The sequence below is a fragment of the Acinonyx jubatus genome, chromosome E4 (genome assembly GCF_027475565.1).
Source record: "Acinonyx jubatus isolate Ajub_Pintada_27869175 chromosome E4, VMU_Ajub_asm_v1.0, whole genome shotgun sequence".
Lineage (NCBI taxonomy): Eukaryota > Metazoa > Chordata > Mammalia > Carnivora > Felidae > Acinonyx > Acinonyx jubatus.
Window position 1 is genome coordinate 494957 of NC_069395.1, and position 27755 is coordinate 522711.

Sequence of the window (27755 nt, forward strand, 5' to 3'; positions counted from 1 at the left end):
ACCATACGGTTACAGTATTATGGTATTAGAGCATTATAGTATTACATACACTTGAGTACTATGTTTCCACGTTCCCAAGCTCTTAGACTTGTCCTATGGGTAAGTTTCCTGTGAGTGGGGAGAAGGCTGAATCTTTACTTCCCCTTCTCTAGTGTTTCTTATTTCATGAATGGATATACCATCCGTCTAAATGCTCATGCCAGAAATTGTACCCCTTTTTTCTTCACCTTTGGGACTGATCTGTGGTAGACTGCCATATAATTGTGCCTGCTGGTATCCATGCCTTTGAGTAGTTCTCATCCACCTTGACTCTGGTTTTGGCAGCTGACTTGCTTTGGTGAAATGGCAAATGTGATACAAGCAGAGGCTTGAGAAGCAATTACATATGAGGGTTCGCTGGCCTCTCGGGACCTCTGCTTGTTCCTCTGGCCCTTCTGTAGGATTCACTCACTTTATTTGGCTCAGTTTTCTGTCTCCTCTTTCTATTGCCCCTGCAATGTTAAGGTCTCAGTGTCAATGTTACTTTCTCAGGCAGCCTTCTCTGTTCTGAACTAGGTTAGGTTCTCCTATTGTAAATCTTAAAGCACCTAATAGTTGCCCATCAAAACACCTAACACAGTTGTAATGTTTGAAGTCTATTAAGGCAGAGGCCGCGACTATCTCACGTACCACTCCACCTTCAGGTGCCTAGCACAGGCCCTTACATTTAATAGCACCCCAATATATATTTTCTAATAAATGAATAAAATTTTCATTATTAGGTAAATAATAGGCAATAAATATATTTTAAAAAGTAATTTTATGTTCTTGTGAGAAATACTGCATCCTAGACCCTAGCTTTGCAACCAAGGAAATCTACATTTATGTTTGCTAAAACATACAATAATCAAAGATGAAAGGAGAGGTATGATAAAATCTAAAATAAACTGTCACCAAGGTGCCTGGGTGGCTCAGTCAGTCAAGTGTCCAACTTCGGCTCAGGTCATGATCTCATGGTTTGTGAGTTCGAGCCCCGCGTCGGGCTCTGTGCTGACAGCTCAGAGCCTGGAGCCTGCTTCGGATTCTGTGCCTCCCTCTCTCTCTGCCCCTCCCCCGCTCATGCTCTCTCAAAAATAAACAAACGTGAAAAAAATATATATAAATAAAATAAACCATCACTCAAGGGAAATACTTAGTGCAGAAACATTTAGCAGGTTATGCGAAAGGATTTGTAAGTCACCATAATACCGTGTAGCCGGGTCTGTCCGCTGCCGTCATCCTTTGCTACCATCTCTACTGAATTATAATCTTCAAAATGAGCGAGTGTTTCATTTGAGGATTTCCATTCTAGCATTAGTGAACTGAAATTATCAAACTTTCTCCTGTGCTGATCAAACACTGCCAGTTCCAAGACTGTGTCCCTCAGGCTTGACACAGGAATCTGCATTAAAAAAATAAAAAAGAAGAAGAAAAGAAAAGCAAGGCGCTTGAGTGGGTTGGTCAATTAAGTGTCTGACTCTTGGTTTCTGCTCAGGTCATAATCTCATGGTTCGTGGGTTCAAGCCCCACATTGGTCTCTGTGCTGACAGCATGGAGCCTGCTTGGGATTCTTTCTCTCCCTCTTTCTCTGTCCCTCCCCCATTCACACTCATGCTCTCTCTCAAAATTTAAAAAAAAAGAAATAAAAAAAGGAAAAAAACAACACAGGAGGCAGTAAGATATCCCTGAAGCTGGGGCTCATGTTTCTCCCAATCTATTTTCTTTGACAATTTTCAAACCAACAGATATGATGAAGGAATAGTATAATGAGTACTGAGACACATCTCACCTGGATTCACCACTTGTGTTATCTGTCTCTCCCTCTAATTTCCTACCCTCCAACCAAGTGTGTGTGTCTGGGTTGTTGTTTTTTTTTAATGTTTATTTATCTTCGAGAGAGAGAGAGAAACAGAGTGTGAACAGGGGAGGGGCAGAGAGAGAGGGAGACACAGAATCTGAAGCAGGCTCCTGGCTCCGAGCTGTCAGCACAAAGCTCAATGTGGGGCCCAAACCCACAAAGCACGAGATTATGACCTGAGCCGAAGTTGGATGCTTAACCAACTGAGCCCACTCAGGTGCCCTTGGGTTATTTTTTGCTAAATGATGTAAACATCATGACGCTTTACCCCTAAATAATTTAGCATGCATTTTCTAAGAATGCGAATATTCTAAGAAAAACAGTATTAGCACACACAAGAATATTAATTCAGTTTCATCTAATATACAGTCAATATTTATTTTTCCCCAATGTCCCTCAAAGTATCTTCCATACCTGTGTTTTATTTTTGATCTAGATTTGACCTTGATAGATATATATTCTTATGAAACATATATAACATACATACATCATATGAAAGGATGACTCAACATCATAAAAATTTCAGTTATTCTGAATTTACCTATAAATTTAACATAATCCCCACAAATATACCTGGAATTGAGGAAATCTATATCCAACAATTAGCTGACCACAAAGCTAACCTAGCAGAAACTTTGGTGGCCACAGAGGACAAAGAAAGAATACAGACATTACCAAACTAGTTCAGAAAAGGTTACTAAACCACTACCACAACAAAAAACAGTAACTACCACAAAACCTATTAAGGGGAACAATATGATTTCAGAATTGCTAGATTATGTTATTTAAAATGTCAACTTTTTGGGGCACCTGGGTGGCTCAGTCAGTTAAGCGTCCGACTTTGGCTCAGATCATGATCTCATGGTTCATGGGTTTGAGCCCTGCATTGGGCTCTGTGTTGACAGCTCAGAACCTGGAGCCTGCTTTGGTTTCTGTGTCTCCCTCTCTCTGCCCCTCTCCTGCTCACACTCTCTCTCTCAAATATAAATAAACATTTAAAAAATATACAAAATGTCAAGTTTTCAACAACAAATTATTAGAGATGCAAAGAAACAATAAAAGTACAGCCCATATATAGGAAAAAAAGCAGCTGACAGAAACTGTCCCTGCAGATGCTCAGACACTGGACTTACTAGACAAAGAGGTTTTTTTTAATTAAAAAAAATTTTTTTAATTTAAGAGAGAGAAGGAGAGAGAGTGTGCAGGGGGGAGAGGGGCAAAGGGAGAGAGAGCTCTGTGTTCAGTGCAGAGCTCAACGCATGGCTTGATTCCATGACTCTGGGATCATGACCTGAGCTGATATCAACAGTGAGGTGCTCAACCCTTTGAGCCACCCAGGTGCCCTGAGAAAAAGACTTTTAGTCAACTATTTTGCTCAAAGAACTAAAGAAATTCATGTCTAAATAACTAAAGGAAAGTATGAAAATAATGTCTCATATATACAGAATAAATAAAAGACCAAAATTAAATTATGAAGTTGAAAAGTGTAATAACTGAAATGAAAATTTCTCTACAGGAACTCAACAGCAGATCTGAACAGCCAGAAGAAAGAATCAGAAAGCTTCAAAATAAATCAAATGAGATGATCTAGTCTGATGAACAGGAGGAAAAAAGAATGAAGAAAAATGAACAACATCAGAGACTCATAGGACACCACTGAGTGTGTTAACATATGTAAAATGAGAGTCCTAAAAGGAAAAGAGAGCGAAAAAAGAGGAAGAAAGGATATTTGAAGAAACAACGGCTAGAAACTTCCCAAGTTGATGAAAAACATTAAACATCCAAGAAGTGCAAAGAACTCCAGGTAGGATAAATTCAAAGATACATACATCTAGACACATAATAATCAAACTTTCCAAAGTCAAAGAGAAAGACAGAATCATAAAAGCAGAAAGAGAGAGGATTAACACCTAATTTCTTATAAGAAACCACAGAAGCCAATGATGAAAGAAAAAGACTGCCAGCTCAGAATTCTATACTGAGCACAATAATCCTTGAAAAATGAAATGCAGGGCTCAAACCCACAAACTGACAGATTACGACCTGAGCCAAAGTCAGATGCTCAGCTGACTGAGCCTCCCAGGCACCACTTGTACACTTTTAAAAGGGTCAGTTTTACGGTATGTATATTATATTTAATTCCAAAAAAATAAATTCTAAAGTATGGAGAAATATGTTTGTAAATTGCTCCTAAATGGTTGCAAGATAAGAAGTTGTACTTTTCCTGCAAATTTTCTGTAAAATTTTTTAAAAGTTTATTTTGAGAGAGAGAGCATAAGCAGGGGAGGGGCAGAGAGAAGGAGAGACAGAATCCCAAGTAGGCTCTGAGCCTTCAGCCCAGAGCCCGATGTAGGACTCAAACTCATGAGATCATGACCTGAGCCCAGATCAAGAGTTGAACACTTAACCGACTGAGCCACCCAGGCACACCGCAAATTTTTTATAAATTTAAATTATTTCAAATGAAAAATGTGACACTGAATGACAACTATACAGATAACTTTTATTCTGCTCCATCTAAGTGGATTTTAAAAAAGTAAATCATTTATAAACTTCGAGTAATATTTCACATGGAATTTAGTTCTGAAAAAAATGAGTTCCTAACACTAACATCTCATATTCTTGTTATTTTATAATAAAAAGACAGAATAGTATAAAAGTAAAAAACAAGAGCTTTGGAGTCAGACAGAATGTGCTGCTTTGTAGCTTTATGACTTTGGAGAAGTTACTCAACTCCCAGGAGCCTCAGTTTCTCCATCTCTAAACAGGAATAATTGGTTGTTCTGTTCTCTAAGAAATGACTTCTGTTCTCCTATGCTTGGAATTAAAGTCCACCTCACTTAGTTTATAGTCTGATGTTCTAGTTTCAAGGTTAGAAAACTCATTTATTCCTCATTCCCTACTAGCCACGCTATTGCTTATCATTATTCTTCATGGGTCTGGAGTAGAGATAAATTCTATTACTTACCAATAATGCCAATAAAACATCTGTGAGGGAAAAATATTAACCAAACTAACTGGAAGTTTGGAGACATCTCCATTGCTTGTTGCCATAATTATAAGCTGACTATGTACCTATGTACAGTAAGCAAAGTCATTAAGTCATCAAATGTCACTAGGTGTAGCCAATTCTAACTTAGTTTAATCATCTCTTTTCAGACACTATCAGGGAATGAATAACAAATAAAACAGTCTCCTTAACTTAAAAAAACTTTTTTTAACATTTATTGATTTTTGAGAGTGAGAGAGATGAGCAGGGGAGGGGGGGAGAGAGAGGGAGACACAGAATCGAAAGCGGGCTCCAGGCTCCGAGCTGCCTGCACAGAGCCTGACGTGGGGCTCGAACTCACGGAGTGCGAGGTCATGACCTGAGCCGAAGTCAGCCGCTCAACCGACTGAGCCACCCAGGCGCCCCCAGTCTCCTTAACTTTAGTAAGACAACAATTGCTTCTCGGCCTTTTGGCTAAGATCAAGTGTAACTTTGATAAGACAAAAGCCATACTTCAGAGCATTTATCTCTAAGGCACAGAAGACAAAAGTGCCAAATTAGTTGGCACCACTGTACTCACCAGTTGCTTGTTGTGCTGTGGCAGAGGGCATGGTTGGGCACCAGCTGGCACTCTGTACACTGGGGTTACTGACATGCTGGCAGGGTGGGCACACATGAAGCGTACCTGCACAGCCTCCACAGCTGGACTAGGGTTCAGGATACCTGGGTGATTTCCAATTCGGAATGTCAGAGCCTTTAAGGAAACAGCAGAGCAAGAGGCAACCATGAGTAGACACTCGATGTCAGCTGGGCCAATCTATACACTTTAGAATCGTTCAATCTCCAGTACAGGGTGTCTCTGGACATCATAATCATCATAGTTCTTAATCTATGCACATAGTTCTTGTGCTAAGAGAAACAAAGGTATCACGGAAATTTGGAAGCAAAGGGAACATTAAAAAATCTAATTCTGGGGGCGCCTGGGTGGCGCAGTCGGTTAAGCGTCCGACTTCAGCCAGGTCATGATCTCGTGGTCCGTGAGTTCGAGCCCCGCGTCAGGCTCTGGGCTGATGGCTCAGAGCCTGGAGCTTGTTTCCGATTCTGTGTCTCCCTCTCTCTGTGCCCCTCCCCCGTTCATGCTCTGTCTCTCTCTGTCCCAAAAAATAAATAAACGTTGAAAAAAAAATAAAAAAAAAAACAACAACCTAATTCTGATCAATCACTTCAGTCTTTTCCTCCACCAAATCTTTTGTTATCAGTTGGTAAAAAGTGGAAAAACTATACTGTGTTTCAACCTTTCTCTGGTGGAACACCAAATGAGTAACAGACCGTGGAGACAAAAGGTTAGAGGGCTCCAACAGGGGTGATGACTCTGACGCTGACAGCCAGCCACATACACAACAAAGTTCACGAGAGACTTTAGAAAGAAGCACAGTTCTTATTAATTAAAATCACATATCGATTTCTTGTGAGCTGGTTACACAGAGTCATACACTGAATTCTCAACCCCAGTCAAACTGCAAACCTTTGTTTCTGGTGTTGATAGAAGCAGGGCATAGCTGGGCGGATCCATCACTACCTCTAAAATAATAAAACTAATTGAACTGATAAAAGGCAACATACTATCTTATCTGCATAGATCTAACTGGTTCTTCAAAACTGCTCACCACTCACAATTGCTAACCAATCAAAATTGCTAATAGATGACTTTAACTTTCCCTTCCTTGCATTCTTTGGAGGTGAGGAACCATATAACATCTAGTCTAGACAACAAAGATTTGAATTATAGTGATAAAGTGACTGAAATAAGCTCATGATTACAAAAGAATCTTGAACCATTTAGTGAACTGTCAGAATTATCAAATGAGTAAAATCTTTGAGTACATTTAAAGGATTGCAAAAGTTTTTTTAAAAGGCCTTTAACTGGTAATTAGAATTTTCCTATCTAGTATAAATGAAATCTATTAGAATCTGAAAAGGAAAGGGAGCCCCTGGGTGGCTCTGTTGGTTAAGCATCTGACTCTTGATGCTTAACGCCTGGCTCACGACCTCATGGTTTGAGAGTCTGAGCCCCATGTCAGGCTCTGAACTAATGGTGTGAAGCCTGCTTGAGATGCTCTCCCTCTTTCTATCTCTGCCCCTCCTCCATTCACTCTGTCTCTCAAAAATAAATAAATTAGCATTAAAAAAAAGAATCTGAAAAGGAATGGCTAGAAACACAAAAGATTTGTTGGAGTATTAATTGCTAAAAGAAATGTTAGGGAAAACATATTTTCTACTTACTTGTTCCCCTAAATCCAGGCACAGTACCCGGTAGATGTACTGGTTCTGTTTTCGCTTAGCTGGCAGCCGGACTTGTGTTAATTCAATTTTCTCTGTCTTCTCCATGCTCAACTCCAAAAAGAATCGGGAGGGCTCCAAGATCCATGGACACGGGCCCCCTTCAAATACCATTTCCTTTGCAGACCGCCATGTCACCAACGCCACTTCCACAGGGTTTACAGCCTGATGACATTCAAAGAAAGAAATTATCCTCGATTGGTCAACTCAACAGTTTTCTCAGCGAAAAACTCGTAGATTGTTAATTCCCAAACCAGGAGACATGTACATGATGCCTCTCACTTGGAAGCTTCTCAACCTCTGTACTAATTTAGATCCTACCGATATATTCAGGCCTGTGGGTCACTTCACCCATTAATGTCTCATCATTCCAGACCACAACCACTTCCACATCCGCTAAGTTCTTGCAGCATTCATCTGTACTATTCATTTGTACATTAAGTCATCTCCTAATGCTGTTTATTTTTTTTTAATTTTTTTTAATGTTTACTTATTTTTGACAGAGAGAGAGAGAGAGAGAGAGAGAGAGACATAGCATGAGTGGGGGAGGGGCAGAGAGGGAGACACAGAATCCCAAGCAGGCTCCAAGCTGTCAGGACAGAGCCCAACGCAGGGCTCGAACTCACGGACCACGAGATCATGACCTGAGCCGAAGTTGGACGCTCAACCGACTGAGCCACCCAGGCACCCCTCCTAATGCTGTTTAAATGTGTCAAATGCTTCATATGTGAGTCTAATAAGTCTTATGCAGGGTACCCAGGTGGCTCAGTAGGTTAAGCATCTGACCGTTGATTTCAGCTCAGGTCATGATCTCATGGTGCACGAGTTCAAGCTCTGTGTTAGGCTCTGTGCTGACAGCTCTGAGCCTACTTCCAATCCTGTCCCCCTCTTTCTTTGCCTCTTCCCCACTTGTGTGTGTGCACGTGTGCTCTCTCTCGCTCTCTCTCTCTCTCAAAAATAAACATTAAAAAAAATAAAATAATAAAAGAGAATTTATCTCCCTCAGCTGGATTTAATATAATATTGTGCACATAAAAGGTATTGAACAATAGCTGTATAAGCATTTAAAAATTTTTTTTAGGAATTACTGTTTTTTTAAAGTTTATTTATTTATTTTGAGAGAGAGAAAAATAGCACAAGTAGAGGAGGGGAAGAGAGAGAGAGAAAAAAAAAATCCCAAGCAGGCTCCATGCTGTCAGCGCAGAGCCCGACGTAGGGTTCAAACCCAGAAACTGTGAGATCATGACCTGAGCCAAAATCAAGAGTCAAACAGACACTCCACCAACTGAGCCACCCAGGCACCCCTGTATAGGCATTTAAAATGTATATATATTTTGAGTATAGTTGACACACAATGTTAAATGTGTCAAGAATACAACATAGTGATTCGACATCTCTGTATGTTGTGCTGTGCTCACAAGTGCAGCTACCATCTGTCACCATATAACATCATTACAGCAGCACCGACTACATTCCCTTAACACTGTGACTTTTATTCCCAGGACTCATTCGTTCAGTAACTAGAAGCCTGTATCTCCCCTCCCCTTCACCCATTTTGCCCAACCCCTACCCCTCCCAGCTAGCAACCACCATCAGTTTGTTCACCGTATTCCTAAGACTGATTGTGCTTTTTGTTTATCTATTCGCTTTTTAGATTCCACATTCGTGACATTATATGGAATCATTTACCTTTCTCAGTCTGACTTCTTTATTTTACTTAGCATAATACCCTCTAAGTCCATCCATGTTGTCACAAATGGTATGATCTCATTCTTTATGGCTATGTAATATTCCAGTTTGTGCATGTGTATACTTACCACATCTTCCTTACCCATTCACCTACCGATGGGACACTTGGGCTGCTTCCATACCCTGGCTGTTGTAAATAATGCTTCAATAAACATAGGGGTGCATGTATCCTCTCAAATTAGTGTTTTCATTTTCTTTGGTTAAATACCTAGTAGTGGAATTACTGGATCATATGGTATTTTTTTTAAAAACATTTATTTTTGAGAGAGCACATGTGCACAAGCAAACAGGGGAGGGGCAGAGAGAGAGGGAGACAGGATCCGAAGCAGGCTCTGTGCTGACAGCAGAGTGCCCAATGCAGGGCTCGAGCTCATGAACTACTAAATCATGACCTGAGGCGACGTCGGATGCTTAACTGAGCCACCCAGGCACCCCATGGTATTTCTATTTTTAGTTGTTTTAAAAAAAACTTTTTTTTTACATTTATTTATTCTTGAGAGACAGAGAGAGACTGAGCACAAGTGGGGGATGGGCAGAGAGAGAAGGAGACACAGAATCCGAAGCAGGCTCCAGGCTCTGAGCTGTCAGCACAGAGCCCAAAGCAGGGCTGGAACTCACAAACCACGAGATCATGACCTGAGCCAAAGTCAGACGCTCAACCGACTGAGCCACCCAGGCGCCCCTTTTTATTTTTAATGTTTGGTTATTTTTGAGAGAGAGAGAGAGAGAGAGAGAGAGAGAGCGAGCATGAGTGGGGGAGGGGCAGAGAGAGAGGGAGACAGGACCCGAAGCAGGCTCTGGGCTGACAGCAGTGAGCCTGATGCAGGGCTTGAACTCATGAACCCGTGAGATCATGATGTGAGCTGAAGTCAGTGCTTAACCGACTGAGCCACCCAGGAGCCCCAGTTCTCTTCTAGGTTTTTTATGGTTTCAGGTCTCATATTTAGGTCTTTAATCCATCTTGAGTTTATTTCTATGCATGGTGAAAGAAGTAGTCCAGTCTCATTCTTTTTCATGTGGCTGTCCAGTTTCCCAACACCATCTGTTGAAGAGATCCTCCTTTCTTCATTGTATATTCTTGCCTCCTTTGTCAAAGATTGACCACACAATCCTGGGTTTACTTTTGGGCTCTCTAGTCTGTTACATTGATCTACATACTACATACCTATTTTTGTGTCAGTACAACACTGTTTGGATTACTACAGCTTTGTAGCATATCTTGAAATCTGGGATTGTGATACTTCCATGCTTTGTTCTTCTTTGTCAGGATTTCTTTGTCTATTCAGGGTCATTTGTATGGTCCCATATAAATTTAGTATTATTTGTTCTGGTTTTGTGAAAAATGCTGTTGGTATTTTGATAGGAATTGCATTGAATCTGTGTAGATTACATGGCTAATACAAACATTTTAATAACATTAATTCTGGGGCAGGGCGCCTGGGTGGCTCAGTTGGTTGAGTGTCTGACTCTTGGCTTTAGCTCAGGTCATGATCTCACGGTTCATGAGTTTGAGCCCCGCATCGGGCTCCATGCTGATAGTGCGGAGCCTGGTTGGGATTCTCTCTTCAAAATAAATAAACTTTAAAAAATTACATTAATTCTGAGGCACCTGGGTGGTTCGGTCAGTTAAGTGTTCAACTTCAGCTCATGATCTCACAGCTTATGAGTTTGAGCCCCACATTGGATTCTGTGCAGACAGTGCAGAGCCTGCCTTGTATCCTCTGCCTCTCTGTATCTCTCAAAAATAAATAAACATTAAAAATAATAATAATAAGGGGCCCCTGGGTGACTCAGTCAGTTGAGGATCCAACTTCAGCTCAGGTCATGATCTCATGGTTCGTGAATTCAAGCTCCACATTGGGCTCTCTGCTGTCAGTGCAGTGCCCGCTTCAGATCCTCTGTCTCCCTCTCTCACTGCCCCTCCCCTGCACATGCTCTCTCCCTCTCAAAAATAAACAAACATTTAAAAACATTTTAAATTATATCAAATCTTCCAATCCACAAGCATGGAACATCTTTCCATCTGTTTGTGTCATCTGCAATTCCTTTCGTCAGTGTTCTATAGTTTTCACAGTACAGGTCTTTTACCTCCTTGGTTAAGTTTATTCCTAGGTATTTTATTCTTTTTGGTGTAACTGTAAATGGTATTATTTTCTTAATTTCTCTTTCTGCTACTTATTAGTGTATAGAAACACCACTGATTTCTGGGTATCAATTTTGGATCCTGCAACTCTACTGAATTCATTTATTACGTAATACTTCTAGTATTTTTTTGGTAGAGTCTTTAGGATTTCCTATGTTTAGTATCATGTCATCTGTGAACAGTGATGGTTTAACTTCTTTACCAATATAGATGCCACTTATTTCTTGTCTGATTGTATGGCTAGGACTTCCAGTACTATGTTGAACAAAAGTGGTGACAGTGGGCATCCTTGTCCTGTTCCTCATCTTAGAGGAAAAGCTCTCAGTTTTTCACCATTGAATATGGTGTTAGCTGTGTTTTTTTCATACAGGGTCTGTATTATGTTGACATATGTTATCTCTAAGCCCACTTTGTTGAGATTTTTCATCATTAATGCATATTGAGTTTTGTCAAACCCTTTTCTTGCATCTGTTCAGATAATCATGATTTTTTTTTAAGTTTATTTCTTTATTTTGAGAGAGAGAGCATAAGCAGGGGGAAGGGCAGAGAGAGGGCAGGAGTAGGCTCCACATAATCAGCGCAGAGCCTGAATTCACAAAACTGTAAGATCATGACCTGAGCCAGAATCAAGAATTGAACACTTAACCAACTGAGTCACTGAGGCACCCTCAAGATAATCATGATTTTTATCATGTGTTTTGTTGATGTGGTGTATCACATTGATTTGTGAATACTAAACCATCCTTGCTTTCTTGGAATAAATCCCACTTGTGAGTGATCCTTTTAATCTATTGTTATACGCCCTTTGCTAATATTTTGTTGAGGACTTTAGCAGTTATGTTCATCAGTGCTATTGACCTGTAGTTTTATTTCTTTGTGGTGTCTCTGTCTAGTTTTAGTAGTATGGTAATGGTGGCCTTGTAGGATATATTTGGAAGCTTTCCTCCCTTTTCTATTCTTTGGAATTGTTTGAGAAGAATAACTATAAACTCCTCCTTAAATGTTTGGTAGAATTCACATGTGAACTCATCTGGTCCTAGACTTTTGTTTGTCAGTATTTTGATTACTGATTCAATTTCATTACTAGCAATCATGCTGTTCAGATTTTCTATTTCTTCCTGATTCAGCTCTGGAAGATTATATGTTTCTAAGAATTTACCCATTAAATGGATATTTTATTAAATTAGCAAATAACTTTTGTCCTAAATATATAAAATAATACATCTATACACTTCATCCTATTTTTCAAAGAACTCTCACTTAAGGGGTACAGTCAAGATTGGTATCCTATTTAGAGATGAACAAACTTGGAGAATAAAGTTTTAGGAGAATAAAGTATTATCAAAGTGTAGGTTATTTTCCTGTGCCACACAGTGTCTACAATATTGACTAAGTTGCAAAATGAAGTACAGGGTTGAAAAATCATTCTAAAAATGTAAACAAATCATGTCTTAGTATTTCTTTCCTGAATTAGTCAATCATACTGATAATTGAAATTACTAAAATTAAACATTCCTGTGTCTAATGGCAGTACTCTCTTAAATAATGTATTTGTAAGTCAATTCAACAAGTATTCATTGATGGCTCATTGGGGGATACAGTAATAAAAAATCAAATGAGGTCCTGCCTCACAGTGGAGCTCACGGTCTGAGAAAGACAGATTTGAAGTTGGTAAAGAGAATAATGAGCATTACAAGAAGGCACACTACAGTGTGCACACAAGCCTCTAACAGGAGAAGCAGAATTAGTCAAAGGTTTCACAGAAGGCCTCCTTGAGAAAGCAAGACAAACTATTCCTTTCTCCTAAATATATAGTCCAAAATTAACCAGATCAACTGAATTGAATGTAAATTCCATGTACAAGGACAAATTGAGAACTATACCATGCACTGAAACGTAATATTGATAACAAAGGTAGAACACATGTACTCTTTTAAGAAGGTAAAGGGGAAAATTTATGACCAAAGCACTACACAGAAAAGGGAACCATCAGGGGTGTTTGGGTGGTTCAGTCGGCTGAACATCTGACTTCGGTTCAGATCACGATCTCATGGTTCATGGGTTCAAGCCCCACATCCGGCTTTGCATTGACAGCATGGATCCTGCTTCAGATTCTCTGTCTCCCTCTCTCTCTGCCCCTCCCCCACTCATGTTCGTTTCTCTCTCTCTCTCTCTCTCTCCCTCTCTCTCTCAAAAATAAACATTAAGGGGTGCCTGGGTGGCTCATTTGGTTAAGCATCTGCCTTCAGCTCAGGTCATGACCTCACAGTTCGTTAGTTCAAGCCCCACACCTGGATCTGTGCTGACAGTGCAGAGCCTGCTTGGGATTCCCTCCCTCCCCTCTCTCTCTGCCCCTACCCTGCTTGTGCTACCCCTCTCAAAATAAATTAATTAAAAAAAATAAACACTAAAAAAATTAAAAAAGAAAAGAAAGAAAAGGAAAACCATCATTTTATTTCCTCTCCTTTAACGATGGTTTTCATCCATGCACATCTGATTTGTGGAGACTCAATAAATATAAAATAAGGCTAGGAATAATCATAAAATAGAAAACCTAATGAAATGACAATGAACCACAGCCAAGTACTTTCATTTAATTAAGCAAGTAGGAAGATTCATCCACTGAGAACAAATAAATATGTTTGAACCATATGTTTAATACTTATGCTGCATAATGTGCAATAAGCCCAACTTAAAATGCAAAATTACAATTAACAACTTACCTTGCTTCTTTCATTAGTGTTAATTCCCCCCCATTGAGTGTCTCCTTGTCCCAAGAGTCACTGAGTCGGGATGTGTATCTATTAGCAAGAACTTTTAGATATCAGTTGTAGTTCTTGAAGGGATCCACTATGAAAGCATCCCAGGCTCTACATTTGTTTTGAACTGCCACCTGCCGTAGTGTCCCAGTTATAACGGGCCAGTCCTTAGGGCCCTCCATAATGACTGTTCTGTTGAAAATCTTGAAGTATAAAGGGTAAAAGATGACGACCTCCCTCTCTAGAATCAAGTTTTCTTTCAGAGTTCTTTAAAAGAGACCATACTAATATTCAATATCTTGTTCAGAGTCATGTTTACAGGTATATATGCACATGTAAAAATTCAAATAGTACCTTAAGATCAGCGTACTTAATGTAATTTACTATACATATTTTATACCTCAATAAAAAAGAAGAAAGAAATGAAAAGATCTACAACTTGCTGATAGAGCTTGAAGATATTCCTGTGGCAGACACATGAGGGAGTACACTCCCTGATACTCAGGCTTGATGACAGAACTGTAGAGCTAAGAGTGAAGGAGTGGTAAATAAAGAGAACACAAATATAACTGATCTTTCACAGAAATCACAGACAGCTGGCAAGACTCTAAGTGGACACAGTGGGTTCCATGAAAAGATATGCCAGTTCCTTACCATGAAATGCCTCACCTTTAGGGGTTCATAAGCAGCAAATGTGGCACTGCTCTCCAAATACTCTTCATACTCAGTCACACTCACTGTTACCAGAGTATGGCCTAGAGATTTGGCTGCTATATGTGTACTAGAACAGTGCGTTGGTCCAGGTCTTTGAATACCTGCAAATCAAAAAAACATGACTTCATTAGGGTAATAAGCAGTCAGTTCTCAATGGGGATCAGTCTATAGAAATATAAGAATTTTAATACATTAAAAAACATCTTGATCTCATACACTACTAGGCCCCAAATGTTTATATCAAATCTATATAAAAATCTGTTCCTTCTATTAACATGTATCAGGTAAGACACAATTTTATGTTCAGTGAGGAACATAACATATATATCAGCAAAGGCATTTATAGTTTAGAATGGGAAAGTGAACATTTACATAAATTAAAGTATTAATAGAAAATTATAAGCATGGGCGCCTAAGTGGCTCAGTCAGTTAAGCGTCCAACTCCTGATTTTGGCTCGGGTCATGATTTCATGGTTCATAAGATCTTGTCCCGGGTTGGGTTCTGCACTGCGCTGGGCCTGGAGCCTGAGATTCACTCTCTCTCTCCTTCTGCCCCTCTCCCCTGCTCATGCTCTCTCTCTAAAATAAAAGTTAAAAAAAGAAAATGATAAACATGGAGTCTAGAAAACAGAAAGATTACTTCTAGTTGGAGAGATAAAGGAAGATTTAGACATGTATAAGATGTATCTCAAGTGATGAATGAGTAAAGATAGAAATACAAATGAGATACGCAGGAGTCCGTGAAGGGTGGCTATACGGGAAATTTTCACTTAAGCAGTTTGTGTGGCTAGAGACATATATGAAGCCAAAATATGAAGTTATAAAAGGCACACTGGGTTTTCTTGTAGAGGCCTTGAACATAAACTTTAAGGATTTCAGCTCTATTCCACCAGCAGTGAGAAGCCTCTCAATTTTTGAGCAGGAAAAGTAATGAAAGTGAGTTTCATGAAACTCCATGTGGTGGCCATGGATTATCAAAGGCAAGCAGCATTAGGAGGATGTTGTTATATTCTAGGTGAGAGATAGTGAGGGCCTAAAAATTAGGAGACACACCTTGAGAACAGAGAAGAGGAAAGAGACATTATTTTTTTAAATGTTTGTTTATTTGAGAGACACAGGAGAGAGAGAGAGTACTCACAAGTGAGGGAGGGGCAGAGAGAGAGGGAGATGAGAATCCCAAGCAGGCTCCGCGCTGTCAGCCCAGAGCCCGAGGCGGGGCTCGAACCCACAAACCGTGAGCTCATGTCCTGAGCTGAAATGAAGAGTCAGATGCTTAACCTACTGAGCTACCCAGGTATTCCGAAAGAGATATTATATAGTACACTTGGCAAAGGAGAAGTCCAAATTATAGATGTACTGTGAGAATTAAATGAGCTAATATATGAAAAGTATTCAGAACAGAGCCTAGCAAATAGCAAATAGCTAAGTAAATGTTGGATGCTACCCACTGTTATTACTGATTAAAAGACAATAGTAATCAGGATCACACATAATGTTTGGTAAGAGAAAATGATGTTGGTCTTTATGGATAGCTTCTTCATATTCTCTTTTCATATTCTCTTTTCATTAGAAAAAGATATTTTCAGGGCACCTGGGTGGCTCAGTCAGTTAAGCGTTCAACTTCTGCTCGGGTCATGATCTCATGGTTCGTGAGTTCAAGCCCCAGATCGGGCTCTGTGCTGACAGCTTGGGGCCTGGAGCCTGCCTCGGATTCTGTATCTCCCTCTCTCTCTGCCTCTCCCTCCGTCATGCTGTCTCTCAAAAATGAAAAAAAGAAAAAAAAAGATATTTTCTTGGGGTGCCTTGAGGGCCTCCATCAGTTAAGCATCCAACTTCAGCTCAGGCCATGATGTCACCATTCATGATTCAAAACCCGCTGACAACACGGAGCCCACTTTGGATCTTCTGTCCCCCCATCTCTGGCCTTTCCTCCACTCTCAAAAATAAACAAACATTAAAAAAAAAAAAAGAAAGAAAAAGATACTTTCTTTTTTTGAATAAAATTAATAATGTCACTACATCTATCTTAGAAAGATGTATGATATATATTAAAGAAAGAGGAAGCTTGAGATTAGAAAGATCTTCATAGGAATTGAAGGAATAGCTACAAGGACTCTGAAAATGCTATTCAATTTCTGTGCCTTTGTTTTTAAATTACATCATAACAAGGCAGTTGATGGAATAAATAAAAGTACTACAAAGAAAGGTAATATGTGAATTTATACTATAGTTTGTAGTTTCTGAATTGATGATTGGTCCTTTCATTCAAAGACAAAGAAAGGAGAAAATAAAAGGCTTACTCTTACCTTCCTTGAGAAGAGTAAAGACCCCTTGCTTATCCATGTTCAGATGCAACAATAAATGAGAGCAGTCTGTGAACACGATGACTTCTTTGGTCTCCTTATTTACATGATACATTGCAATGGGGATTTCTATAATCTGGCCAATCTCCACATCAGCATGAAATGGTAACAGTTCCATTTTGTTCAGTTTCAGGACATATATCTAGAGGGAAAAAATTAATCTTTCAAGGAAGTTATGTCAGGAAAGTCTAAGAAGAAAAGAAAGCGTTCCTTAAGTATTTAAATACACACGTACGTAAACACATATGTATGTTTTGTGTACAAAAATATGTATCATATACTGTGTGCTGGGGAGGGAGTGTTAATCATGTCACTCATTTCATTCCTTCATCAACTGATTTCTCTAAAGCATCTGACACCATACAGCAAGAATCTGGCAAATGATGGCCAGTGCCCAATTTTCTTAGTTTTTGTAAGCTAAGAATGGTTTTCACATCCTTAAAAGGTTTTAAAACAAATGACAACAAAGAAGAATATGAGAGTATATATACGTGGTTTACAAATGCTAACATATTTACTGTCTGGCCCTTTGCAGAAAAACTTTGCTAACCTCAGATATAAAGCACTTCCTCTTCTCAGTGTCTTTTAAAAAATATCTTTTGTCTTTGCTATAGATTAAATGCTATAGATTAAATGTTTGTGTCCCCCCCCCCCCTCAAATTCCTATGTTGAAATCCTAATTCCCCAAAGTGATGGTATTAGGAGGTGAGGACTTTGGGAGGTGATCAGGTCATGAATGAAATTAGTGCCTTTATAAAAGAGACCCCACAGAACTCCCTAGCCCTTCTACCATGTGAGGTTACAGCAAAAAAGACAGCCTCCTATGAATCTGGAATTTTCCCTCACCAGACACCAAATCTGCTGGTGCCGTCATTTTGGACTTCTCAGGCTCCAAACTGTGAGAAATAAATTTCTGTTGTTTATACACCACCCAGTCTGTGGTATTTTGTTATGGTAGCCCAAAGGGACTATTTTTTCTGTCACTTTCCTTGCTCCTTCTGCTAGTTCATCTTGTTCTGCCTACATCCCTTAAAATGACACATATTACTTAGAGTTCACCTTCTCTTCTGCCTATATGCTCTTCCTCGGAAACCTTACCCAGTTCCAAAACTTCAATGGCCAACCATATGCTGATAATTCCAAATGTTTATTTCTAGTCCTAATCTTTCAGTTGTACTTCAGAACCCTATTATCAATACCAAATATTCACCCAGATGCCCCGCAGGTGAATCACACTAAATGTATTCAAAACTGAATTCATCATCTTCCTCTTTTCCTTTTTCCTTTTCTTGCATTTTATATTCATCCAGCTGCCAAAGCTGCAGAAACCCCTGTCTTTAAAAAAATCTTTCAGTCTTCCCCACTCCACTGGGCATCAAATCTGACTAAGTCTACCTGCAAAATAACACTTCATTTTCCCCCTTTTCTCTATTCTCAATACCATATTACTAAGCCAGGCTTAACTGGACACTTTTCCTTCATTTCTCCTTTCTCCCTTCGATCAATTCTAATCTACTAGTACATAGCACTAGCAAATATCTTCCATTCCTTTTTTTTTTTTAATATTATACTTGTGACCGACAAAAAAAATAATCAGGTACTTTCTAAACACAAGCTCCACCATATTATTGACCTTAAAAACCTGGGATGGCTCTCCACTGTCTACCGTGGGAATCAGCAAAAGTTTTCTGGAATAAGCTAGACAGCAAACATTTTAGGCTTGCGGGGGGGGGGGGGCGGGCACACAGTTTCTGAGACAACCCCCAACTCTCTAGTTGTGGCTTGAAAGTAGCAATACATAAATGAATGAGGGTGGCTGTGTTCTGATAAAACTTTATCAAAAAAGCAGCAGGTTGAGTTTGATCCTTAGGCCTTAGTTTGGCTCTATCTTTCAAAGACTTGTTCAAATTCTCATCTCTTCATGACAGTCTCTAAGTAGTCAAATCTACAAGGATTTTTCTTTTATATATTAATAATACTTTTACTACACAATTCAAGTAGCTCTCAATCATATACTGCTTTAAAATAACTCACATCATTCCCTTAAAATGTTATTTAAATTCATGTGAATAGATCTCCCAAATAGAATTTAGATTCTTTAAAGCAGGGATGATATGTTATGTTGCTTTGAATGTCCTACGATATCTAGTATGGAGTTAAGTGCCTTAAGAGTACTTAGTAAATGCTCACTGAATGATAAGAAAACGCTAAGTCTTTCAGGGGACAACACACGTTAACATATATCAAAAGTGGAGGAAAAACAAGAATGCGATTATATAGTAAAAAGAAGTTTTTAATCAAGACAAGCAATATGAGATTAAAAATAAAGTTATTACGAAGGTTATGTGATAATAACAAAATACAGTAACAAAAATAGATAACTAATTATTGAATATATTCCAAGCATTGAAATAAACCTTAAGTCATTTAATTCTGACAATAACCCACTGAAGTAGATACTATCATTATCTCCACTTGAGAGATAAGGAAACAAGAATACCCATTCAGTAACTGGCTGTGAAGTGAAGCAGGATTCAACCAAGGTCCAGAAATATTTAAGGAATATGTACTTTCAGATTGAATTTGAGCCTCATTTTCAAATACCCAATTTGGAGTAGAAAGATTTTTAAACATGTTCTGTACTTGGGGTGCCTGGGTGGCTTAGTCGGTTAAGCATCTGACTTCAGTTCATGTCATGATCCCATGGTTCGTGGGTTCGAGCCTGGAACTTGCTTCGGATTCTGCGTCTCCCTCTCTCTCTCTGCCCCTCCTCTGCTTGTGCTCTCTCTCTCTCTCTCTCAAAAATAAATAAACATTAAAAAAAAAAAAAACATGTTCTGTACTTAAATTTATTATTTTTATTTGTTCTGTACTTAAATTTAGCCAGCAGTGTCTCAGGGGTGATAATAAGGATCTTTGGAGAGTTATTTACCTTAATTTCTCCATATCGAAAGGGATTTTGTACATCTCGGGCCAAAACAGTACTGTTCCCCCTGACCTGGCCTGCAGTCACTACTCCTTTGGTGGTCACCACAGCCACTGTTTCATTAGTAGAGGTCCAAGTGAAGTTGCCACTGCCACCCTCTACCTGTGAAAAAATAACAACCTTATTTATATTTAACTGCCAATGGAGGAAAATGAAATTTAAGCAAAGAAGTAAAATCCAGTGAAATAAAGTTTAAGAAATAATAAAACTATATAACAAATTATTTCTGGGGGCGCCTATGTGGCTCAGTTGGTTAAGCATCTGACTTCAGCTCACGTCATGATCTTGTGGTTCGTGAATTTGAGCCCCGCATCAGGGTCTGTGCCCACAGCTCAGAGACTGCAGGCTGCTGCAGATTCTGTGTCTCCCTCTCTCTCTGCCCCTCCCCTGCTCATTCTCTCTCTCTCAAAAATAAATAAACATCAAAAGAAAAAAAAAGAAGAAATTATTTCTGGACATGCTAAGAAGATATGATGCTATAGGAAAGCAGGCACTTGGGTAGGGAAATACCAAAGGGAGCTTATGTAATGGCACTATCACAAAATGTCAAAAAGGGCACAAGGGAGCTTGACAAAACTTTACAAAAGTCACAAGTAATGAATATGTGGAAGAGAGACAGAAAGTACAGCATGTCTTATCAAGATGATAGTATTCAACAACAACTTGGTTGTCACCAGAAACTGGGTTATGTTACTAGGATTAGGGGGAAAATTTTTAAACATTAACCAAATTTCAATAAATTAAGCTATCAGAGAAACTGAATTATCTCTTTGTCAATTTTTTCGTATTACAGAACACCATACCTGTACTTTATAACGATATAATATTCCCATAGGATGATGAGGAAATGCCAGAAAGTTGGGTGTAAGCTTGATAGGAAAATAAATCTTCACTTCTTGCTGATGTACAATTGGAAATTTTATAAGCTGAATATTTTTATTCTATAGGGAAAAGGGTGCAAAACAGATTTTATAAGGACTTTTTTACAATCCACATTCATTTATTTGCAAAACATCAGCAAAATGGTGTGCTAATGAATTACTCAACCAGTTTCTTTCTATAAAAGAAGTAAATAAATATTCCTATTCATTGAAGAACCACAGCTTCTATACTCCAATAATAACGAAAGGGCTTTTATCAGAGTTAAAATAAGTATCACCATCTGGGAAAATTGTTAAAATTTCCTGACATAACAAAGTTTTATCAACATAAGAAGAGATACCATAGTTTCAGAAAGAAAGACCCTTGAACAACCATCAGTTAAATATGTAAACTATGAAGACAAAGGGATATTCCAAGCTACTCAGAATAAAAGGAACATTAAAGGTGCTAGGGTTAAGACAGTCCTTTCATCATTAAAGAAACAGCAAGATTGGGGGGAATGTATAGAGATAAAACAACTGCCCCCACTCAACTATCTTGGCATTTTCCCTACAAAGGCAAAAATCAATCAACCAATTTTTTTTATCTATCTGGTTTTTAAAGAAGCCCTGAAATATGAAATATTTATTATTTTATTTTTTGCTAATGTTTACTTATTTTTAGGACAGAGGGAGACAGTGTGTGATGCAGGGAAGGGGCATAGACAGAGAGAGACACAGAATCTGAAGCAGGTTCCAGGTTCTGAGCTGTCAACACAGAGACCGACATGGGGCTCAAACCCATGAGCTGTGAAATCATGACCTGAGCCAAGTTGGATGCTTAACCAAGCCACCCAGGCACCCCTGAAATATTTATTAACATTCTCACATCTGTGATAACGGCCCTGAATTTTCTCCTCAGTCTTTAAAGTAGCTGGATCATAAACTGAAAATAAGTCTTTCAGTTTAAGAGAACATCATTCTGCTATAAGATATGGGTGTTCTGGGGGCTAGGGAAGGTAGTGGCAGACCCCAACCTAGGAGGACCCTAGGCTCACCTCGTCCCATGAATATACCCAGAATATATTCCCATGAGTATAACTACCAGATCCTCCTAAATACCCCCCAAAACCGACCTGAAGACTACCAGATCAAACTCCATAACTAGGGGTGGAAAAGAAGCCATGCTGAAGAAAATAGGAAGACATGGTTTGGGAGGGAAATAGATTGTGGCCACTGTGGTGGGGAGGGAGCCACAGTAAGTCATGGAGAAGGGTGAGAGACAGACTAGCGTACAGGGAAGTACAGGGAGACAATGATTCCCCATAGCAATTGGCTGGGAAAGCAGAAGGTGAGAGGGGCTGAATTTCGAGTACTTGCAACCTGGGGCTTAAGGCCTGGAGTTTTTTTTGTTTGTTTGTTTTTTTTAATTTTTTTTTTCAACGTTTATTTATTTTTGGGACAGAGAGGGACAGAGCATGAACGGGGGAGGGGCAGAGAGAGAGGGAGACACAGAATCGGAAACAGGCTCCAGGCTCTGAGCCATCAGCCCAGAGCCTGACGCGGGGCTCGAACTCACGGACCGCGAGATCGTGACCTGGCTGAAGTCGGACGCTTAACCGACTGTGCCACCCAGGCGCCCCAAGGCCTGGAGTTTTAAAGGTCGATGGGCATGGGAGGGGAGAGTGTTGGGGGTTGGGGGAGGGGGCATTGAGCAGCTCCTGGACAGAAAGCAGAGCAAACAGCTTGCAGACACACAGCATGGAAAAAGAGATCTGAAGAGCATCTGGGACACACAGTGGGGAGGTTATCTGCTCTTCTCCAACTGCATCCCAGAGAGGCGACATTCACAGAGAGACCCTTCCAGAAACAAAGGCACTAGCAGGCACCGGTTCCCTCCCCTGCCTCTCAGGGTCAGTACAGGGCACCTGTGGGAACCGGTGCAGTGTCCACACTCGCTACCTAACTTGCTTACACCAAGCCCCGCCCCCTTGCACTCCAGAGGAACCCCCGCTGCCACTTACGCTCCCCCCACTCCCAGCACAGCAAGCTCCCAACCCCAGAAGAGCGGTCCAAACTCCTACCCACACCACATCTTTCAACCCAGGGGTTTTGCAAGGCCTGGATTCTGGTGGTGGTGGCAACAGGTTTCATCTCATAAGCTGACCAGAGCACATCCACTTAAAAGTTGCCACATTCAGGCCAGGGACCAAACACTGCCCACAACAGGCAAAGAGAGCCTCTGCACACGACTGGCTTGAAAGGTAAAGCAGCCAGGACACGACAGCAGAGTACATGCAGGCAGCACACACTGGAGATACTCCCGGAAGCGCCAGGCCCTGGGCAACAGGGGACACTATGAAGCAGGGCACTACAGGACCTCTTTTTCATAAGGCCATTACCTTCAACAGCAGGAGATGTAGCTGACTTTCTTAGTACACAGAAACAGGCACAGAGACTTAGACCAAATGAGAAGACAGAGGAATCTGTCCAGTGAAAGAACAGGACAAGACCACAGTCAGAGATCTAAGTGAAACAGATAGAAGGAACAAGCCTGATGGAGAATTTAAAGTCATGATCATAGGGGCGCCTGGGTAGCTCAACTGGTTAAGCGTCTGACTTCGGCTCAGGTCAGGATCTCATGGTTGGTGAGTTCAAGTACTGTATCAGACTCTGTGCTGATAGCTCAGAGCCTGAAGCCTGCTTTGGATTCAGTCTCCCTCTTTCTCTCTGCCCCTTCCCTGCTTGCACTCCATCTCTCTCTCTCTCAAAAATAAACATACATACATACATAAATAAAAATAAAGTAATGACCATAAAGATACTCGCTGGACTTGAGAAAAGAGTGGAGGACACCAGTGAGACCATTAACACAGAGATAAGGAATAACATAGCAGAGATAAAGGACTCAATAAATAAAATGAGAAACATGCTTGATGGAATGAACAGCAGGCTGGAGGAAGCAGAGGAACGAATCAGTGACCTACAAGACAGAGTCATGGAAACCAATGAAGCTGAACAAACGGGAGAAAAAAAAGAATTACGTAAAACAAGAAGAGACTTAGGGAACTCGGTAACTCCATCAAATGTAAAAACATTCGTATTATAGGAATCTCAGAAGAAGAAGAAAGAGAAAAGGGGCCAGAGAATTCCTTTGAAGAAATAATAGCTAAAAATTCCCCTCATCTGGGGAAGGAAACAGATATCCAGATCCAGGAGGCACAGAGAACCTCCAACAAAAGCAGACCCACACCAAGACGTATTGTAATTAAAATAGCAGAATAGAGTGGTAAGGAAAAAATCTTAGGGGCGCTTGGGTAGCTCAGGCGGTTAAGGGTCTGACTCTTGATTTCAGCTCAGGTCATGATCCCATGGTTGATGAGATCAGGCCCCATGTCTGATTCTGTGCTGACAGCACAGAGCAGGCTTGAGATTTTTTTTTTTCTCTCTCTCTCTCTCCCCCTTCCCTACTTTCACACACTCTATCTGTCTCAAAATAAATAAACATTAAAAAAATTATTAAAGGGGCACCTGGGTGGCTCAGCCAGCTGAGTGTCTGACTTTGGTTCAGGTCATGATCTCATGGTTTGTGGGTTTAAGCCCCATGTTGGGCTCTCTGCTGTCAGCCCAGAGCCCGCTTTGGATCCTCTGTTCTCCTCTCTCTCTCTGCTCCTCCCCACTCGTGCTCTTTTCCCTCTCTCTCTCTCTCAAAAACAAAAACATTAAAAAAAAGTATTAAAAAAAAGAAAAAATCTTAAAAGCAGCAAGACAAAAGAAGACAGTTACATACAAGAGAAACCCATAAAGCTATAAATAGATTTTTCCCAAGCCAGAAGGGAGTAGCATGACCAACGTGCTACATGAGAAAAACCTGCAGCCAAGAATACTCTATCCAGCAAGACTCTCAGTCAGAATAGAAGCAGAGAGAGAGAGAGTTTCCCAGACAAGTAAAACCTAAAGAAGTTCATGACTACTAAACCAGCCCTACAAGAAACCTAAAGAGGACTCTATGAATAGAAAGGGAAGACCATTAGTGAGAGTATGTAAAGTAGAACATACAAAAGAAGTAAAAATGAATATTTCTGTAAAAACTCACTCAAGAAACTCACAAAATAAAAGGATCTAAAATATGACAACATATACATAAACATGGGGAGGAGAAGAGAAAGAATGGGTTCAAAGTTAAACAGCCATCAGCTTAATATTGACTGCTTTATGCAGAAGAGGTTATATACAAACCTAATGGCAACCACAAATCGAAACCACTAATAAATAAGCAAAGAATGCAAGGAAAGAAATCCAAATACATCACTAAAGAAAACCAGCATATGATGAAAGAGGGAAAGACAAGGATCAGAGAAAATCTTCAGAAACAACCAGAAAACAAGTAACCAAATGGCAAAAATACATAACTACCAATAATGACTTGGAAAGTAAATGCACTAAATGCTCCAATCAAAAGACACAGAATGGATAAAACAACAACAACAACAAAGACCCAGTTATATGCTTCCTACAAGAGACCCATTTTGTTTATTTAAGATTTTATTTTTAAGTAATCTCTACATCCAATGTGGGGCTTGAACCTACAACCCCAAGATCAAGAGTCGCATGTTCTATTGACTGAGCCAGCCAGGATCCCAACAAGGGACTCGTTCTAGACCTAAAGACACCTGCAGACTGAAAGTGAAGGGACAGATAAATATTTATCATGCAAATGGGTGTCAAAAGAAAGCTGAAGTAACAATACAGACTTTAAAACAAAGACCATAACAAGAGGCAAAGATGAGCACTTTGCAATAATAAAAGGGACAATCCAACAAGAAAATATAGCAATTGTAAATATTTATGCATCCAACATGAGAGAACCCAAACACATAAAACAATTAAAAAAACATAAAGGAACTAATTGACTATTATCAAATGCAATACATGACATTACGGGCCTTTAACACACCACTCACATCAATGGACAGGTCATCAAAACAGAAAATCAACAAGGAAACAATGGCTTTGAATGACACACTGGGCCAAATGTATTTAACAGATATATTCAGAGCATTCTATCCCAAAACAGCAGAATATACATCCTTTTACAGTGTATGTGGAACATTCTCCAGAACAGATCACACATATTAGGCCACAAAACAAGCATCAACAAATTCAAAAAGACTGAAGTCATATGCATCTTTTCTGACTACAATGCTATGAAACCAGAAGTCAACCACAAGAAAAAATCTGGAAAGACCACAGATAGGTGAAGGTTAAATAGACAATGAATGGGTCAACCATGAAATAAAAGAAATAAAAAAGTACACAAAAACAAATGAAAATAAACCACAATCGTTTGAAACCTTTAGGATGTAAGAGTGGTTCTAAGTTTATAGCAATACAGGCGTACCTCAAGACGCAAGAAAAATCTCAAATAAACAATCTAATCTTACACTTGAAGGAACTAGAAAAAGAACAAACAAAACCTAAAACCAGCAAAAGGAAGGAAATAATAAAGATTAGAACAAAAATAAATGATATAGAAACTGAAAAACAAGAGAACAGACCAATGAAACCAGGAGCTGATTCTTTGGGGGGAAAAAATTGATAAACCTCTAGTCAGACTTATCCAAAAGAAAAGTGGAAGGACCCAAATAAATAAAATCACAAATGAAAGAGAAGAAATAACAACCAAAACCACAGAGATACAATTATAAGAGAATATTATGAATAACTAGATGACAACAAATTGGACAACCTAGAAGAAATGGATTAAATCCTAGAAACATATAACCTACCAAAACTAAAACAGGAAGAAATAGGAACATTGCACACACTGATTACCAACAATGAAACTGAATCAGTAATCAAAAAACTGCCAACAAACAAAAGTCCAGGGCCAGATGGATTCAGAGGTGAATTCTACCAAAAATTTAAAGAAGAATTAATACCTATTCTTCTGGGGGTGCCTCAGTGGCTTAGTTAAGTGTCTGATTCTTGGCTTTGGCTCAGGTCATGATTTCAGTTTGTGAGTTCGAGCCCCACACCAGGCTCTGTGCTGGCAGTGCGAAGCCTGCTTGGGATTCTCTCCCTCTCCTTCTCTATCTGCCCCTCCCCATTTGTTCTCCCTCTCCCTCTCTTAGATAAACATTAAAAAATTTTTTTTAAAAACCTATTCTTCTGAAACTATTCCAAAAAATAGAAAAGAAAGTAAAAGGAGCACCTGGATCACTCATTCATTTAAGCGTCAGACTCTTGATTTTGGCTCAGATCATGACATCACAGTTCAGGACTTCAAGCCCCAAGTTGGTCTCCGCATTGACAACATGGAGTCTGCCTGGGAGTCTCAGTATCCCTTTTCGTCTGCCCCTCCCCTACTTGTGTGCTCTTTCTCTCTCTCTCTAAATATAAATAAACTTAAAAAATTACTGAAATTCACAATAGAAAAAGAAATTACAGAATCATCTTTTTTTTTTTAACATTTACTTTTGAGATATAGAGACAGAGTGTGAGCAGGGGAGGGGCAAAGAGAGAGAGAGACACAGAATCCGAAGCAGGATCCAGGCTCTGAGCTGTCAGCACACAGCCCGATGCGGGGCTCGAACTCACAGACCCAGAGATCATGACCTGCAAAGTTGGACGCTTAACTGACTAAGCCACCCAGGTGCCCCAAAATTACGGAATCATCTTAACGTTTGCAGGAAATATACGCTGAAATATAACATTCATTCATCTAGGATATGGGAACTTAGGAATAAAAGGAAATTTCAGTAATTTGAAAGGGTATACCTTTAAAAAAATTTTTTTAATGTTTATTTATTTTTGAGAGAGAGAGAGAGAGAGACAGAGTGTGAGCAGAGGAGGGGCAGAGAGAGAAGGAGACACAGAATCTGAAGCAGGCTCTAGGCTCTGAGCTGTCAGCACAGAGCCCCATGCGGGGCTCGAACCCATGAACCGTGAGATCATGCCCTGAGCTGAAGTCGGA

At 39.8% G+C, this 27755-nt stretch overlaps 1 protein-coding gene across 14 annotated transcripts in view; it reads right to left on the reverse strand.

The window, feature by feature from the left end:
• The window catches only part of NUP210L (nucleoporin 210 like), an 82908-nt gene that overhangs the window by 30654 nt on the left and 24499 nt on the right, over nucleotides 1–27755 (reverse strand). For 12 of the 14 annotated variants that reach the window (XR_008293172.1, XM_053209349.1, XM_027048593.2 and 9 more), the window contains 7 exons: nucleotides 20723–20860; nucleotides 19866–20021; nucleotides 16877–17075; nucleotides 14526–14671; nucleotides 7149–7370; nucleotides 5446–5619; nucleotides 1228–1420 (listed from right to left, as the gene is read on the reverse strand). Coding sequence is in view for 13 of the 14 variants with exons in the window: in XM_053209349.1 (XP_053065324.1) it covers nucleotides 1228–1420; nucleotides 5446–5619; nucleotides 7149–7370; nucleotides 14526–14671; nucleotides 16877–17075; nucleotides 19866–20021; nucleotides 20723–20860 (1228 nt within the window). In the remaining variant the exon portion in view is untranslated. The remainder of the gene's footprint in view (nucleotides 1–1227; nucleotides 1421–5445; nucleotides 5620–7148; nucleotides 7371–14525; nucleotides 14672–16876; nucleotides 17076–19865; nucleotides 20022–20722; nucleotides 20861–27755) is intronic. The other 2 variants (XM_053209346.1, XM_053209345.1) reach the window with 1 other exon arrangement.